General features: G+C 42.9%; 1 protein-coding gene across 1 annotated transcript in view; it reads left to right on the forward strand.

The window, feature by feature from the left end:
• The window catches only part of LOC141228177 (uncharacterized), a 781,624-nt gene extending 766,271 nt beyond the window's left edge, over positions 1 to 15,353 (forward strand). The window contains exon 13 of the mRNA XM_073667298.1: positions 13,410 to 15,353. Within this exon, the coding sequence (XP_073523399.1) occupies positions 13,410 to 13,574 (165 nt within the window). The 3' untranslated portion in view covers positions 13,575 to 15,353. The remainder of the gene's footprint in view (positions 1 to 13,409) is intronic.
• The last annotated feature ends 820 nt before the right edge of the window (positions 15,354 to 16,173 follow it).

Below are 16,173 nucleotides of genomic sequence, written 5' to 3' on the forward strand. Positions count from 1 at the left end.
GTCTTGCCTTTCATTGGACACACCTGCCAAACTAATTAGCACAGGTGTCTGCAATTGCTTACAGTGATATAAAGAGCCCTGACACACATCACCATCAATGAGTTTAACTGACAAACAAACAAATTCTTCCCTTATCACTCCTAAACACTTTTTGCATAATAATTTGGAACACAGTGTACATGTGCTTTTCCACAAAACACCAGTGGTTCACGTAGTGAATCTTACAGTTCTAACTTGCCAACCGTGGTCTGTATGGAGTTGTTCAATAAAGGGCCCAAAATTAAGATAACATAGATGGGAGAGGTCTCTATGAATAGGAATTCCTAAGTATTTGATACCCTGTGAGGGCCAGGCAAAGGGAAAGTTGGACTGGATGGAATCCTATATGGATTTGGGGAGGGAGACATCGAGGGCCTCAGACTTCGCTGCATTGATTTTAAAATTTGACCATGTAACAAAGTGATCTATTTCAGCCATAACAGCATGGATGGATATATGTGATTGAGTGATATATACTAGGACATCATCAGCAAATAGAGAGCACTTGTACTCGGTGCCTCCCACCTCAATCCACCTAATATTGGGGTTATGGCGAATTGATGAGAGCAGGTGCTCCGTCACTAGGATGTATAAGAGAGGGGACAGAGGACATCCCTGCCTTGTCCCATTGGTGATTGTGAAAGGTGATGAAAATATTCTGATGCACCCCCTGGGCCTTGGGACACCCGGAGCCGGACCCTTTTTGGTGGATGCTGGTGGTTGTAGTCTTCGTGGCGGCGACCCGGTTCCGTGGCTCAGGGTGGTCAAACCAGTGGCGGAACTATTTATGTGGTTTTGATGTTTAAATGTCCGACTACGCCACCCGTGGATTGCGGTCAGAGTGAACCGCCGCTGCAGGGCAGACCGCTGAGGCTGGTGTTGTGGGTGCAGCAGAGCGTAGCATAACTCCCCACGGGAGGAGTATAGCCTCAGGGCAGTGTATGCGGAGGATGGGGGTGATGGTGCAGGGCAGCAGCAGTAACGACACGGAGTCAGTGATGCAGTCCAGGGCCTTTACTCACAGTTCTTATTATCCAGACCACGTCTGCAGGTAACGGCTGCCCACGACGTACTGTGCTCACCAGGTGAGGGGCTCAGACAACTCCCAGATAACTTTGGAGCGCTTCACAGGACCCCCTTTGTGTGTCCTTTGTATGGCCTTTCTTACCAACCCTTCTGTCCGGCTGCCTCGGGCCTCCTCTTGGTAAACTTGGCGCCAGTTTCCCTGACCCTATGTGGTGCCTTCCTAGCGGGTGTAGCGAGGGGCTGCGCCACATAAAATGTCACAGCCTCCGGTTTCTAGCTGAGGGTCGTTTCCTGCCTCCACTAGTTTCGGGGACCGGTCTCCCCCTTTGGCCTGACCCCTCCACGCAGGTGGATTCGGGCGTGCGGTGGCGACTCGCCGGTCCGCACCCCTGGGATCCCTTCATTCCTCGTTCCTGGAGCCTTCTCCGCTCCTCTTCCTTCCTTCTCCCTCTTCCAGGCCTGGGCCTCTGTTACTAGGCCCGCCTCCGGAGCAGAGCTCATGCAGAGCCCCTGCTCCCTGCCACTTCTGCTCAGACTTCTCTGCACTGAACTAAGATGGTGCCCACCTTTTATACTCCCTTCTCAATGCACCCAGGAACTGTTTCCTCACTGCTCCTGCACTACAGGGTTCCCCTTCCTCAGTGTTCCCTCCCCCCACTCCAGCCAGGGACAGGGACTGTCGTGCCCATCTCAGAGGCATATTGGTCGCCCTGCCCCACGGCAATGTGGTGTAATGCATGCAGGTGTCGGGTCCTGATCCACACTCCATCCTTACCTGAGAGTGAGATATCACACCTCTGTGTGAGGTGCAATACCTCTGTAGCAACCGAGCCCTCATGGTGCTACAGTTCCATTTATCTTCAGCCTAGGTGACGTATTGTGATACAGGGCCATGATTTTGGCTATAAAAGGGTCCCCTAGACCCCTACCCCAAGCTTTTTAAGAGAATCATATATGGCGTGCCAGGAGACTCTATGGAATGCTTTCTCAGCATCCAACGAGAGTATCTAATTACAAATTTTTAACTGCATCTAGCCCAGGAAATACTTTGTGCCTAGTAGCAGTGTCTGCTAGTCAGCGGATTATCCAGGCTGTTAAGCAAGCTACACCACCTGTAGTTTGGACACTTAATTTTTTGAAAGGAAATGCTTCGGGACCACGGTATACTCAGTGAAGAGCATCAGGAGGCACCCCAAGGCATAGGGGCTGGGACTGGCAGTAGGATGCCTTGCGGTGGACAGCCGAGCTCGATCCTTATAAAAGCTTTTTAACTGCAGCAGCTTTAGTGGACGCTACTGGAGCTGGAATTACGCGGCTGCTGGCATGAGACTTGCCCTCCAATAGATCCTTGTAAATGGATTTAAAGTGTATTCATTCAAATTAGAGAGACAATTTAAATTAAAAAGCTTAGAGCTGCCTCCACCACAGGGGGGCTCGCTCGACCCACCAGCGGACAGGCACCAGTATTGGGAGAGGGGGGCTGGCCGTCAGGGTTCACCGCGGCTCTGGCACAAACCCGGCGACACGGAGGTGGCACGGGCAGGAGCGGACTGAACGTGTCGGCTTCTCACTTTTTGGATTTTAGAAGGGCATGACATGCCTATATCTGTGTCTCCCCCTCCTTTTACTCCTCCACCTCTTTTCTTTTCGCATGACTATATGTACTTGTCACTTTTCCATGTGTTAGTTGTGTCTTCTGAGCAGTTTGTCAGCTTTTGGACAGCTTTTGAAGGTGTTTTCTATGTGTTTCTATGTGTTTTTGTTTGCCTGCCATTGGTTTTAACGGTGTACGAAGGTGTTCGACGAACAGTTCGGCGAACACACGGGTGTTCGACGAACCGAACCGAACTCGAACACTACGGGGGTGGCTCAACACTAATCACAAACTTGTTCATTCCATGTCCTGAAGACTTGATACTGTCCTTAAAAATCATGCAAATCATACAAAATTCTAGATGTAGTAGTTTTAAATGTGGGGTGTGTTCATTATTGCATTAACTAATTTGAGCAAAACTGAAGATTTTGTAATGAAAGTTATATTATTAAACTTACTTTCATGTTATGGGTAAGAAAATGTTCTATGAAACACAGTCTTGTCAAAATTTTGGAAATTGTATTCAGTGAGCTCTTGATTAAAATCCTAATTGTCAAAGTGGGTGTACTCATTTATACATATACTGTATATATGTATACATATATACAGTGCCTACAAGTAGTATTCAACCCCCTGCAGATTTAGCTGGTTGACACATGCGGAATTAACTTGGCATTGTGACATTTGTACTGTAGATCAGCCTGGAAGTGGGAAATGCACTGCAGCAAATTTTTTTTTTTTTTTTTTTTAAACGTAAAAAGTTAATTCAGAGTGTCATTTGTTATTCAACCCCTCAAACCACAAGAATTCTGTTTGGTCCCCCTAAAGTATTAAGAAGTAGTTCAGGCACCAAGAATAATGAGCTTCACATGTGTGGATTAAAGATCTCTTTTGCCAGCCTTTTCTGACTATTTAAGACCCTCCCCAAACTTGTGAACAGCACTCTGACATGGTCAACATGGGAAAGACAAAGGAGCATTCCAAGGCCATCAGAGACAAGATCGTGGAGGGTCACAAGGCTGGCAAGGGGTACAAAACCCTTTCCAAGGAGTTGGGCCTACCTGTCTCCACTGTTGGGAGCATCATCCGTAAGTGGAAGGCTTATGGAACTACTGTTAGCCTTCCACGGCCAGGACAGCCTTTTAAAGTGTCCTCCCGTGCCGAGGCCAGGCTTGTCCGAAGAGTCAAGGCTAACCCAAGGACAACAAGGAAGGAGCTCCGGGAAGATCTCATGGCAGTGGGGACATTGGTTTCAGTCAATACCATAAGTAACGTACTCCACCGCAATGGTCTCCGTTCCAGACGAGCCCGTAAGGTACCTTTACTTTCAAAGCGTCATGTCAAGGCTCGTCTACAGTTTGCTCATGATCACTTGGAGGACTCTGAGACAGACTGGTTCAAGGTTCTATGGTCTGATGAGACCAAGATCGAGATCTTTGGTGCCAACCACACACGTGACGTTTGGAGACTGGATGGCACTGCATACGACCCCAAGAATACCATCCCTACAGTCAAGCATGGTGGTGGCAGCATCATGCTGTGGGGCTGTTTCTCTGCCAAGGGGCCTGGCCATCTGGTCCGCATCCATGGGAAGATGGATAGCACGGCCTACCTGGAGATTTTGGCCAAGAACCTCCGCTCCTCCATCAAGGATCTTAAGATGGGTCGTAATTTCATCTTCCAACAAGACAACGACCCAAAGCACACAGCCAAGAAAACCAAGGCCTGGTTCAATAGGGAAAAAGTCAAGGTGTTGGAGTGGCCTAGTCAGTCTCCTGACCTTAACCCAATTGAAAACTTGTGGAAGGAGCTCAAGAATAAAGTCCACATGAGACACCCAAAGAACCTAGATAACTTGGAGAAGATCTGCATGGAGGAGTGGGCCAAGATAACTCCACAGACCTGTGCCGGCCTGATCAGGTCTTATAAAAGACGATTATTAGCTGTAATTGCAAACAAGGGTTATTCCACAAAATATTAAACATAGGGGTTGTATAATAATTGACCCACACTTTTATGTTTAAAATTTAATAAAATTCAACTGAGCAACATAACTTTTTGGTTTGTAAGATTTATGCTTCTGTTCATAAAACCTACTCTCGTTTGCAGTTTGAAGGCTCTAACTTATTTGCATCTTATCAAACCAGCTAAATCTGCAGGGGGTTGAATACTACTTGTAGGCACTGTATATGTACAGTACAAAGCAAAAGTTTGGTCACACCTTCTCATTTAAAGATTTTTCTGTATTTTCATAACTATGAAAATTGTACATTCACACTGAAGGCATCAAAACTATGAATTAACACATGTGGAATTATATACTTAACAAAAAAGTGTGAAACAACTGAAAATATGTCTTATATTCTAGGTTCTTCAAAGTAGCCACCTTTTGCTTTGATGACTGCTTTGCACACTCTTGGCATTCTCTTGATGAGCTTCAAGAGGTAGTTACCGGAAATGGTCTTCCAACAATCTTGAAGGAGTTCCCAGAGATGCTTAGGACTTGTTGGCCCTTTTGCCTTCACTCTGCGGTCCAGCTCACCCCAAACCATCTTGATTGGTTTCAGGTCTGGTGACTGTGGAGGCCAGGTCATCTGGCGTAGCACCCCATCACTCTCCATCTTGGTCAAATAGCCTTTACACAGCCTGGAGGTGTGTTTGGGGTCATTGTCCTGTTGAAAAATAAATGATGGTCGAACTAAACGCAAACCGGATGGAATAGCATGCCGCTGCAAGATGCTGTGGTAGCCATGCTGGTTCAGTATGCCTTCAATTTTGAATAAATCCCCAACAGTGTCACCAGCAAAGCATCCCCACACCATCACACCTCCTCCTCCATGCTTCACGGTGGGAACCAGGCATGTAGAGTCCATCCGTTCACCTTTTCTGCGTCGCACAAAGACACGGTGGTTGGAACCAAAGATCTCAAATTTGGACTCGTCAGACCAAAGCACAGATTTCCACTGGTCTAATGTCTATTCCTTGTGTTCTTTAGCCCAAACAAGTCTCTTCTGCTTGTTGCCTGTCCTTAGCAGTGGTTTCCTAGCAGCTATTTTACCATGAAGGCCTGCTGCTCAAAGTCTCCTCTTAACAGTTGTTGAAGAGGTGTGGCTGCTGCTAGAACTCTGTGTGGCATTGACCTGGTCTCTAATCTGATCTGCTGTTAATCTGCGATTTCTGAGGCTGGTGACTTGGATAAATTTATCCTCAGAAGCAGAGGTGACTCTTGGTCTTCCTTTCCTGGAGCGGTCCTCATGTGAGCCAGTTTCTTTGTAGCGCTTGATGGTTTTTGCAAATGCACTTGGGGACACTTTCAAAGTTGTCCCAATTTTTTGCACTGACTGACCTTCATTTTCTTAAAGTAATGATGGCCACTCGTTTTTCTTTACTTAGCTGCTTTTTTCTTGCCATAATACAAATTCTAACAGTCTATTCAGTAGAACTATCAGCTGTGTATCCACCTGACTTCTATACAACACAACTGATGGTCCCTACCCCATTTATAAGGCGAGAAATCTCACTTATTAAACCTGACAGGGCACACCTGTGAAGTGAAAACCATTTCCGATGACTACCTCTTGAAGCTCGTCAAGAGTGCGTGCAAAGCAGTCATCAAAGCAAAAGGCTACTTTGAAGAACCTAGAATATAAGACATATTTTCAGTTGTTTCACACTTTTTTGTTAAGTAATATAATTCCGCATGTGTTAATTCATAGTTTTGATGCCTTCAGTGTGAATGTACAATTTTCATAGTCATGAAAATACAGAAAAATCTTTAAATGGGAAGGTGTGTCCAAACTTTTGGTCTGTACTATATATATATATATATATATATATATATATATATATATATATAAATATATGCACTGCTCAAAAAAATAAAGGGAACACTTAAACAACAGAATGTAACTCCAAGTAAATCAAACTTCTGTGAAATCAAACTGTCCACTTAGGAAGCAACACTGATTGACAATCAGTTTCACATGCTGTTGTGCAAATGGAATAGACAATAGATGGAAATTATTGGCAATTATCAAGACACCCTCAATAAAGGAGTGGTTCTGCAGGTGGGGACCACAGACCACATCTCAGTACCAATGCTTTCTGGCTGATGTTTTGGTCACTTTTGAATATTGGTTGTGCTTTCACACTCATGGTAGCATGAGACGGACTCTACAACCCACAGAAGTTGCTCAGGTAGTGCAGCTCATCCAGGATAGCACATCAATGCGAGCTGTGGCAAGAAGGTTTGCTGTGTCTGTCAGCGTAATGTCCAGAGGCTGGAGGTGCTACCAGGAGACAGGCCAGTACACCAGTAGACGTGGAGGGGGCCGTAGGAGGCCAACAACCCAGCAGCAGGACCGCTACCTCCGCCTTTGTGCAAGGAGGAACAGGAGGAGCACTGCCAGAGCCCTGCAAAATGACCTCCAGCAGGCCGCAAATGTGCATGCGTCTGCACAAACGGTTAGAAACCAACTCCATGAGGGTGGTATGAGGGCTCGACGTCCACAGATGGTGGTTGTGCTCACAGCCCAACACCGTGCAGGATGCTTTGCATTTGCTACAGAATACCAGGATTGACAAAGTCGCCACTGGCGCCCTGTGCTCTTCACAGATGAAAGCAAGTTCACACTGAGCACATCTGACCGACGTGACAGAGTCTGTTGACGCCGTGGAGAGTGATCTGTGTCCTGCAACATCCTTCAGCATGACCGCTTTAGCAGTGTGTCAGTAATGGTGTGGGGTGGCATTCCTTTGGAGGGCCGCACAGCCCTCCATGTGCTCGCCAGAGGTAGCCTGACTGGCATTAAGTACTGAGATGAGATCCTCAGACCCATTGTGAGACCATATGTTGGCCCTGGGTTCCTCCTAATGCAGGACAATGCCAGACCTCATGTGGCTGGAGTGTGTCAGCAGTTCCTGCAAGATGAAGGCATTGAAGCTATGGACTGGCCCGCCCGTTCCCCAGACCTGAATCCGGTTGAGCACATCTGGGACATCCTGTCTCGCTCCATCCACCAACGTCACGTTGCACCACAGACTGTCCAGGAGTTGGCGGAGGCTTTAGTCCAGGTCTGGGAGGAGATCCCACAGGAGACCATCCGTAGCCTCATCAGGAGCATGCCCAGGCATTGTAGGAAGGTCATACAGGCACGTGGAGGCCACACACAATACTGAGCCTCATTTTGACTTGTTTTAAGGACATTACATCAAAGTTGGATAAGCCTGTAGCGTGTTTTTCCACTTTAATTTTGGGGGTGACTCCAAATCCAGGCCTCCATCGGTTAATAAATTTGCTTTCCGTTGATGATTTTTGTGTTAGTTTCTTGTCAGCACATTCAACTTTGTACAGAGCAAAGTATTCAATGAGAATATTTCATTCATTCAGATCTAGGATGTGTTATTTGAGTGTTCCCTTTATTTTTTTGATCAGTGTATATATATATATATATATGTGTGTATATATATATATATATATATATATATACATACATATATATATATATATATATATATATATATATATATATATACACACACACACACATATACAATGGTGTTAAAAACTGTTTGCCTCCCTACTGATTTCTTATTCTTTTGCATGTTTGTCACATTTAAATGTTTCAGATCACAAAACAAATTTAGATATTAGACAAAGATAACACAAGTAAACACAGAATGCAGTTTTTCAATGAAGGTATTTATTATTAAGGGAAAAATAAATCCAAACCTACAGGGCCCTGTGTGATGATTCAGAGGAGGCATGGAAAAAGTTGATATGGTCAGATGAGACCGTTTTTGGAGGAAGAAGAAGGATAACTACAACCCCAAAAACACCGTCCCAACCATGATGCATGGTGGGGGAAACATCATACTTTGGGGGTGCTTTTTCTGCAAAGAGGACAGGACGACTGCACCGTATTGAAGGGAGGATGGATGGGGTCATGTATCGTGAGATTTTGGCCAGCAACCTCCTTCCCTCAGAACATTGAAAACGGGTTGTGGCTGGGTCTTCCAGCATGATAATGACCCAAAACACACAACCAGGGCAACTAAGAAGTGTCTCCTTAAGAAGCATTTCAAGGTCCTGGAGTGGCCGAGCCAGTCTCCAGACCTGTACCCAATAAAAATCTTTGGAGGGAGCTGAAACTCAATGTTTCCTAGCGACAGCCCCGAAACCTGAAAATCTGGAGAAGATCTGTATGGAGGAGTGGGCCAAAATCCCTGCTGTAGTGTGTGCAAACTTGGTTAAGAGCTACAGGAAACACCCTCTGTAATTGCAAACAAAGGTTTCTGTACCAAATATTAAGTTGTGTTTTTCTATTGTATCAAATACTTATTTCATGCAATAAAACGCAAATTAATTATGTAAAAATCATACAATTTGATTTTCTGGATATTTTTTAAGATTCTGTCTCTCACAGTTGAAGTGTACCTACGATAAAAATTATAGACGTCTCCATTCTCTGTAGGTGGGAAAACTTGCAAAATCGGCAGTGTATTTAACCCCTTTAAAGCCCATGACGTATTAATACGTGTCTGTGCCCTGGGCATTAAGAGCCTGACCCGTATTAGTACGTCATGGCGATCGCGCGTGCACACAGGCTGTGCGGGCGCGATCGCCGGCGGGTGTCAGCTGATTGTCACAGCTGACACCCGGTACTATGTGCAGGGAGCGGTCCCGCACCGCTCCCGGCACATTAACCCCCGCAATGCTGTGATCGAAGTCGATTGCAGCATTGCGGTGGCTAAGTGGAGGTGATCAGTATACTCACCTCCTCTTTCCGCCTCCAGCACTGTCTGCCGCGGCTTCCCGGATGTTGCCATGACGACCCAATGTCGTCATGACAACCCGATGTCGTCATGACAACATCCGGGTCACCAGACAGCAGGAAGATTTTTTGGTCATGCGCAGTACATGACCAAACTATCTTCTCACTGTGCAGCGCTGACAGCCTGTATGGCACAGGGATGGTGCTCCATCCCTATGCTATGCAGGCGATCAGAATAAAAAAAGTGAAAGTCCCATAGTGGGACAAAGTAAACAAATCAAAAAACTGTCAGAAAGTGAAAAAAAAAATAAATTTAAAAATATAAATAAAAATAAAAAAAATAATCCATCAAAAATAAAAATATAATGTACCCATCAATAAATATTATTATGAAAAAAACACAAACAAACAATAAAAGTACACATATTTGGTATCGCCGCATCCGGAACGACCTGACCTATAAAATTGCCCCACTAGTTAACCCCTTCAGTGAACACGGTAAAAAAAAAAAAAAAACGAAGCAAAAAACAATGCTTTATCATTATACCACCAAACAAAAAATGGAATAACACGCGATCAAAATGACGAATATAAATAAAAATTGTACCGCTGAAAACGTCATCTTGTCCCGCAAAAAACAAGCTGCCATACAGCTCCATCAGCCGAAAAGTAAAAAAGTTATAGCTCTCAGAATAAAGTGATGCAAAAAAATAATTTTTTCTATAAAATACCTTTTATTGTGTAAAAGTGCCAAAACATAGAAAAACGATATAAATGTGGTACCGCTGTAAACGTACTGACCCAAAGAATAAAGCTACCTTATCAATTTTACCACACGCGGAGTAGAATAAAAAAAATTAAAAAAAAAAATTCCTGAATTGTTGTTTTTTGTTTATTCTGCCTCCCAAAAGCCGGAATAGAAAGCGATCAAAAAATGTCACATGCCTGAAAATGGCACCAATAAAAACGTCAACTCATCCTGCAAAAAACAAGCCGTCACATGACTCTGTCGGCCAAAATATGGAAAAATTATAGCTCTCAAAATATGGCGATGCAAAAACTAGATTTTACAAAATGTGTCTTTTAGTGTGTCACAGCTGTCAATCATAAAAACCCGATATGATTCTGGTATCTCTGTAGTCGCACCAACCCGAAGAATAAGATCGTCTAATCACTTATACCGCACTAGGAACGGCGTAAAAAATAAACGCTAGGGCTGGGGTTGGGGTTAGGGTTGTTTTTTTTTTTCAAAAGTAAGAAGAAAAAAAAAGATGACAATATGGCAACTAGTGTTGAACGCAAGTGCTCGCTACTTGAGTTTGCATCGGGTACATGGGTATGCATTGAGTATCGCGGGTGCTCGAGTCTCCGCTCTATATGCTTCGCGGCCTAAAAAACCTCGCGGGGATTGCCTGCCATGCACGAGCGATCCCCGCATGTTTTTTTTTGGGTGTCTAATAACCGTGAAACATGCGGGAGGGGACTCGAGCATTTCACTCGAGCACACGCAATACGTGGTGCATACCCGAGTACCCGATGCAAACTCAAGTAGTGAGCACTTGCACTCAAGACTAATGACAACTTTTTCAATATGATGACCTAATGTTATCAAATTCTGTGTTGTACCTCTGGGTTCAAAATGTTAACTATACCCCTTGATAAAATCCTTGAGGGGTATAGTTTCCAAAATGGGGTCACTTGTGCGGGGTTTCCACTATTTAGGCACATCAGGGGCTCTCCAAACGCGACATGGCGTCCGCTCTCGATTCCAGCCGATTTTGCGTTCAAAAAGTCACACAGTGCTCCTTCCCTTCTTTACTCTGCCGCGTGCCCAAACACTGTATTTTCCCCACATATGGGGTATTGGCGTACTCAGGAGAAATTGCACAAAAGTTTTTGGGGTTAATTTTCTCCTCTTACCCTTGTGAAAATAAAAAATTGGGGCTAAAACATAATTTTTATAGAAAAAGTTTGATTTTTTTATTTTCACGGCTCCATGTTATAAACTTCTGTAATGGACTTAGGGGGTTCAAGGTGCTCACCGCACATCTATGTAAGTTCCCTGAGGGGTCTAGTTTCCAAAATGGTGTCACTTGTGGGGGATTTCCACTGTTTAGGCACATCAGGGGCTCCCCAAATGCAACATGGCGTCCGCTAATTATTCAAGCAAATTTTACATTCAAAAAGTCAAATGGCGTTCCTTCCCTTCCGAACCCTGCCGTGCGCCCAAACAGTGGTTTTCCCCCACATATGGGGTATCAGCTTACTCAAGAAAAAATGCACAACAAACTGCATGGTGCAATTTCTCCTGTTACCCTTATGAAAATACAAAAGTGGGGGCTGAAAAACATTTTTGTGGGAAAAATGTGAAAATTTTATTTTTATGGCTCAATGTTATAAACTTCTGTGAAGCACCTGGGGGTTCAAGGTGCTCACCACACATCTAGATAAGTTCCCTGAGGGGTCTAGTTTCCAAAATGGTGTCACTTGTGGGGGTTTTCCACTGTTTAGGCACATCAGGGTCTCCACAAATGCAACATGGCGTCGCTAATTATTCAAGCAAATTTTACATTCAAAAAGTCAAATGGTGCTCCTTCCCTTCCGAGCCCTGCTGTGCGCCCAAACAGTGGTTTTTCCCCACATATGGGGTATCTGCATGCCCAGGGGAAATTGCACAACAAATTTTGGGGTCCATTTTTTCCTGTTACCCCTGTGAAAATAAAAAAACTTGGGTCTAAAGTAACATTTTTGTGAAAAAAGTTAAATGTTCATTTTTTTCTTCCACATTCCAAAAATTCCTGTGAAGCACCTGAAGGGTTAATAAAGTTCTTGAATGTGGTTTTGAGCACCTTGAGGGGTGCAGTTTTTAGAATGGTGTCACTTTTGGGTGTTTTCTGTCATAAAGACCTCTCAAAGTGACTTCGAATATGATGTGGTCCCTTAAAAAATGGTTTTGTAAATTTTGTTGGAAAAATGAGAACTCGCTGGTCAACTTTTAACCCTTATAGCTCCCTAATAAAAAAAAAAATTTGGTTCCAAAATTGTGCTGATGTAAAGTAGACATGTGGGAAATGTTATTTATCAACTATTTTGTGTGACATATCTCTCTGAATTAAGGGGATAAAAATTAAAATTTTGAAAATTTCAACATTTTCAAAATTTTCACCAAATTTCCGTTTTTTTCACAAATAAATGCAAGTGATATCGAAGAAATTTTACCACAATCATGAAGTACAATATGTCACGAAAAAACAGTCTCAGAATCAGGGGGATCCGTTGAAGCGTTCCAGAGTAATTACCTCATAAAATGACAGTGGTCCGAATTGTAAAAATTGGCCTGGTCATTAACGTGCAAACCACCTTGGGTTGTAAAGGGGTTAATACTTATTTTCCCCACTGTGTATACAGGTGCTTCTCGCAAAATTAGAAATAACAGAAATAAACACTTGAAATAGATCACTCTGTTTGTAATGACTCTATATAATATATGAGTTTCACTTTTTGTATTGGAGAACTGAAATAAACTTTTTGATGATATTCTAATTTTGTGAGAAGCACCTGTATATACTTATATATAAACAGGTGATGTATATACAGATATAAATATATATATATAATATATACAGTATATACATACAGTGAAGGAATTATTTGATCCCTTGCTGTTTTTGTAAGTTTGCCCACTGACAAAGACATGAACAGTATCAACACTTAATACTTGGTGGCAAAACCCTTGTTGGCAAGCACAGCAGTCAGACGTAGTGTTAATGCGGAAAATAGATGAGTGCAAGGATTATTTTCCCTAGCAATAATCAGCAGCAAAATAATGTAATACCCATTGTATGAATGTATTATTGTACTATTTAAAATGTCGTGTTTCCAGCTGCATTGTGTGGCAACGTAACACCTTACCACTGTAGTAATGCTCACATATATGAACACACAGCTCTGATTTATAACATATTTTATTTTTCCAGGTTGCTTTCCAATCTAGACTCTGTGACCGCACCAAGATCACAGAGTATCATCCGACCAGTGTGCGATACATGACTCAGATAGATGAAGAGGATTCAGATTGCGAGGATGATACCACAATATTATTCTCGATGCCATCTATGACGTTAAGGGCTAAAGAACCCTGAAGATTTGTTGTATTGCGCTGCTTAGAAAGCTAGAAGATTGCACCAATCTGCAATGACTGTGCAATGTCTGGAGGAAAAAGACAACCTTGGAGTGCCTGATTAAGGAGCTGTCATCCTTCATTATTAATAGTACATAGTTAATATTTAATGCTGAAGAATCGGAGCTCCTGACTGCAGCACAGCCACAAGACATGCGGGGTCATACCAACTGCAAATCTCAAGACAGGAAATATAGAAGTTTTACAACTGCTACCTGGTAATGCAGAGAGACCCGTGCCCAGGCATATGTCCGTATGTATCAAAACGGGCTCATTAAGATGACAAAGCCAAGTAATCCGGGGCAGAGTTATGCTTTGTATTATGCAGTGACTTTTATATTCCAGTATTTTATTTGTCACTATAAAGCAGTTTTTCATAAATTGTTTCATTAGAAGTGGGCGGTCCCCTAATATGAGTCTATAATAACGTATACTTTAGCTAAGGCGTGCATAAGATGCTTGAGAAGAATTGAATTTTTATTGCAATAATTACTTTTCATAAACCACCATTCACTATAATCCTGTATCGATACTGATTGGTCCTCTTGCAGCCAAAACACATTAAGTGGCATCTTTTCTCATAGCAGATAGCGGGTCCTTGTGTCCTGGATTGTTTAGTTCTGGGGCATTCACATGTGCCATTAGGGCGCTGTGCAATCTGCCATGTTCTACTGCAATCTGGCTGCATGGTTTAAAAGTGTAAAATGTGTTCATTCTTGTTTCACCTATAAAAACCACAACAATTGGTGGAAAAATACGTGATTTTGCCACATATTTTTATTTTCCCTGACACACTCCTGCCACGCATGACTACACCACAATGACGATGAACGCCAATTATTCCTCAAGAACACTTTTTCTTGATTCAGGAGAAATCCAATGTTTCTAGCAACCTTTGTTAAAGGAACCTGTCATGTTGAAAATGGTATCTGATCTGTAGGCAGGATGTTGTAGAGCAGGAGGAGCCGATCAGATTTTTGTAGGAAAACTATCATTAAAACTTGCTTTTTATTTATTGAAACCCCTGGTGTTTATATGCATATGAGTCCAGTGGGTGGTTCTATTCAGTAATTAACAGCCTTTCCTGTATGATTATGCATGCAAAGATAGCTGTCAATCATGGAGTAGGACTGCCCACTGGACTCTTATGCCTATAAACATTAATAAAATACAAGTTTTCCAACAAACCTATATATGATGCTGCGCAGCTTCTCCTTGTCTATACCATCCTGTCCACAGATCAGACTGCATGAGTGTGACAGGTTCCCTTTAAAGGGACTATGTCAGCACAGAATGACTATTCAAACCAAGTACAGGTGCTCGGTGCGTCATGACGGGGTCAGTCGTTTAAATACACCTTCCCACCAGCTTTTTTTCCCCCAATCTCCACCCCCTCTTCTTTGTTTGACAGCTCTGGCTTCATAGAGCCAGATAAGGGTTGAGATAGATGGGAAGATTTATATAAATGATTGGCCCCGCCATGATACACTGAGCGCCTGTACTTGATTTGAACAGTCATGCAGTGCTGACAGAGTCCCTTTTAGTCCCTTTTAGTACCTTTCAGTCCTTTGCCTCTGCATCCTTTATAAAATACCAAACATGCTCTTCCGGCCTCTCATGGCATACCAGTGTTTTAAGAACTCTAGATCTAGTTCCATCTATATGTTCTCTATGGGTACATCTAATATAAACTTTTTTTTTTCTAGAAATATTTTGATGAAATAAAATAATAAGAATTGTGTGTTGTGTAATTGTTGTCGTTATTCATTTTGTCAGATTTGACCCATGTAAACATTTTACACCCCTACATAGGCACAGGGAAAATAAATTTAATCTTCCTCATGATCTTCCTAAAACCAGCGGACTGGAGAAAATGATCTTTTATTCATTTACCTCCATATGCTAAATAGTCGGTAAATGTCCTCTGGGCGTTCTTTAATCTCTGAAGTGTCCTGTGTGATCACTGGTAAGTCCTCCCCTCCTCTCTTGATTGACATCTCCATTCAGCATCTCTTTTTTCGATATTGATAAAGAATGGAGGGATTTTGAAGGGGTTGCCATTGATAATAAAAGACTGTTCAGAGATGAAAGAACGCCGAGAGCTGACTCACTGAATAAAAGATCATTTTCTCTGGTGTGGTTCATGATCACAAACATGAGGTTGCTGGAATTACTTTCCCTAGCACCTATTTTGAGATTTTAATAGTATAGGGGGTCAAATCTGCTAACAAACATCCTTCAATGATAACGCATGTGAAGTGATCCCAGGCCAATCTACAGAAACACTTGGCTCTCAAGGTCTCTGAAAGACAAGCAGATTGTTTGATCCAGTTATTCATAGGCAAACCACATAATCCGCAATAAAGATTTTTGGGAAGTTGGTTCATTTGCATATCTGCTTCTCAGTGAAGACTCTACATTGTGCATTGTACAGATTGTTTTATCTGATATCATCAGTTAAAAGCCTCCTTCCAAAATTCATACTGTACAATCTGAAATGTGAGGAGCGTCAGATCAAGCAATATGATTGGCACCAAAGCTTTACAGCTACGCGTTGTCTC

This window comes from Phyllobates terribilis, unplaced genomic scaffold (assembly GCF_046119375.1).
Source record: "Phyllobates terribilis strain yellow unplaced genomic scaffold, ASM4611937v1 Scaffold_2__4_contigs__length_985480577, whole genome shotgun sequence".
Lineage (NCBI taxonomy): Eukaryota > Metazoa > Chordata > Amphibia > Anura > Dendrobatidae > Phyllobates > Phyllobates terribilis.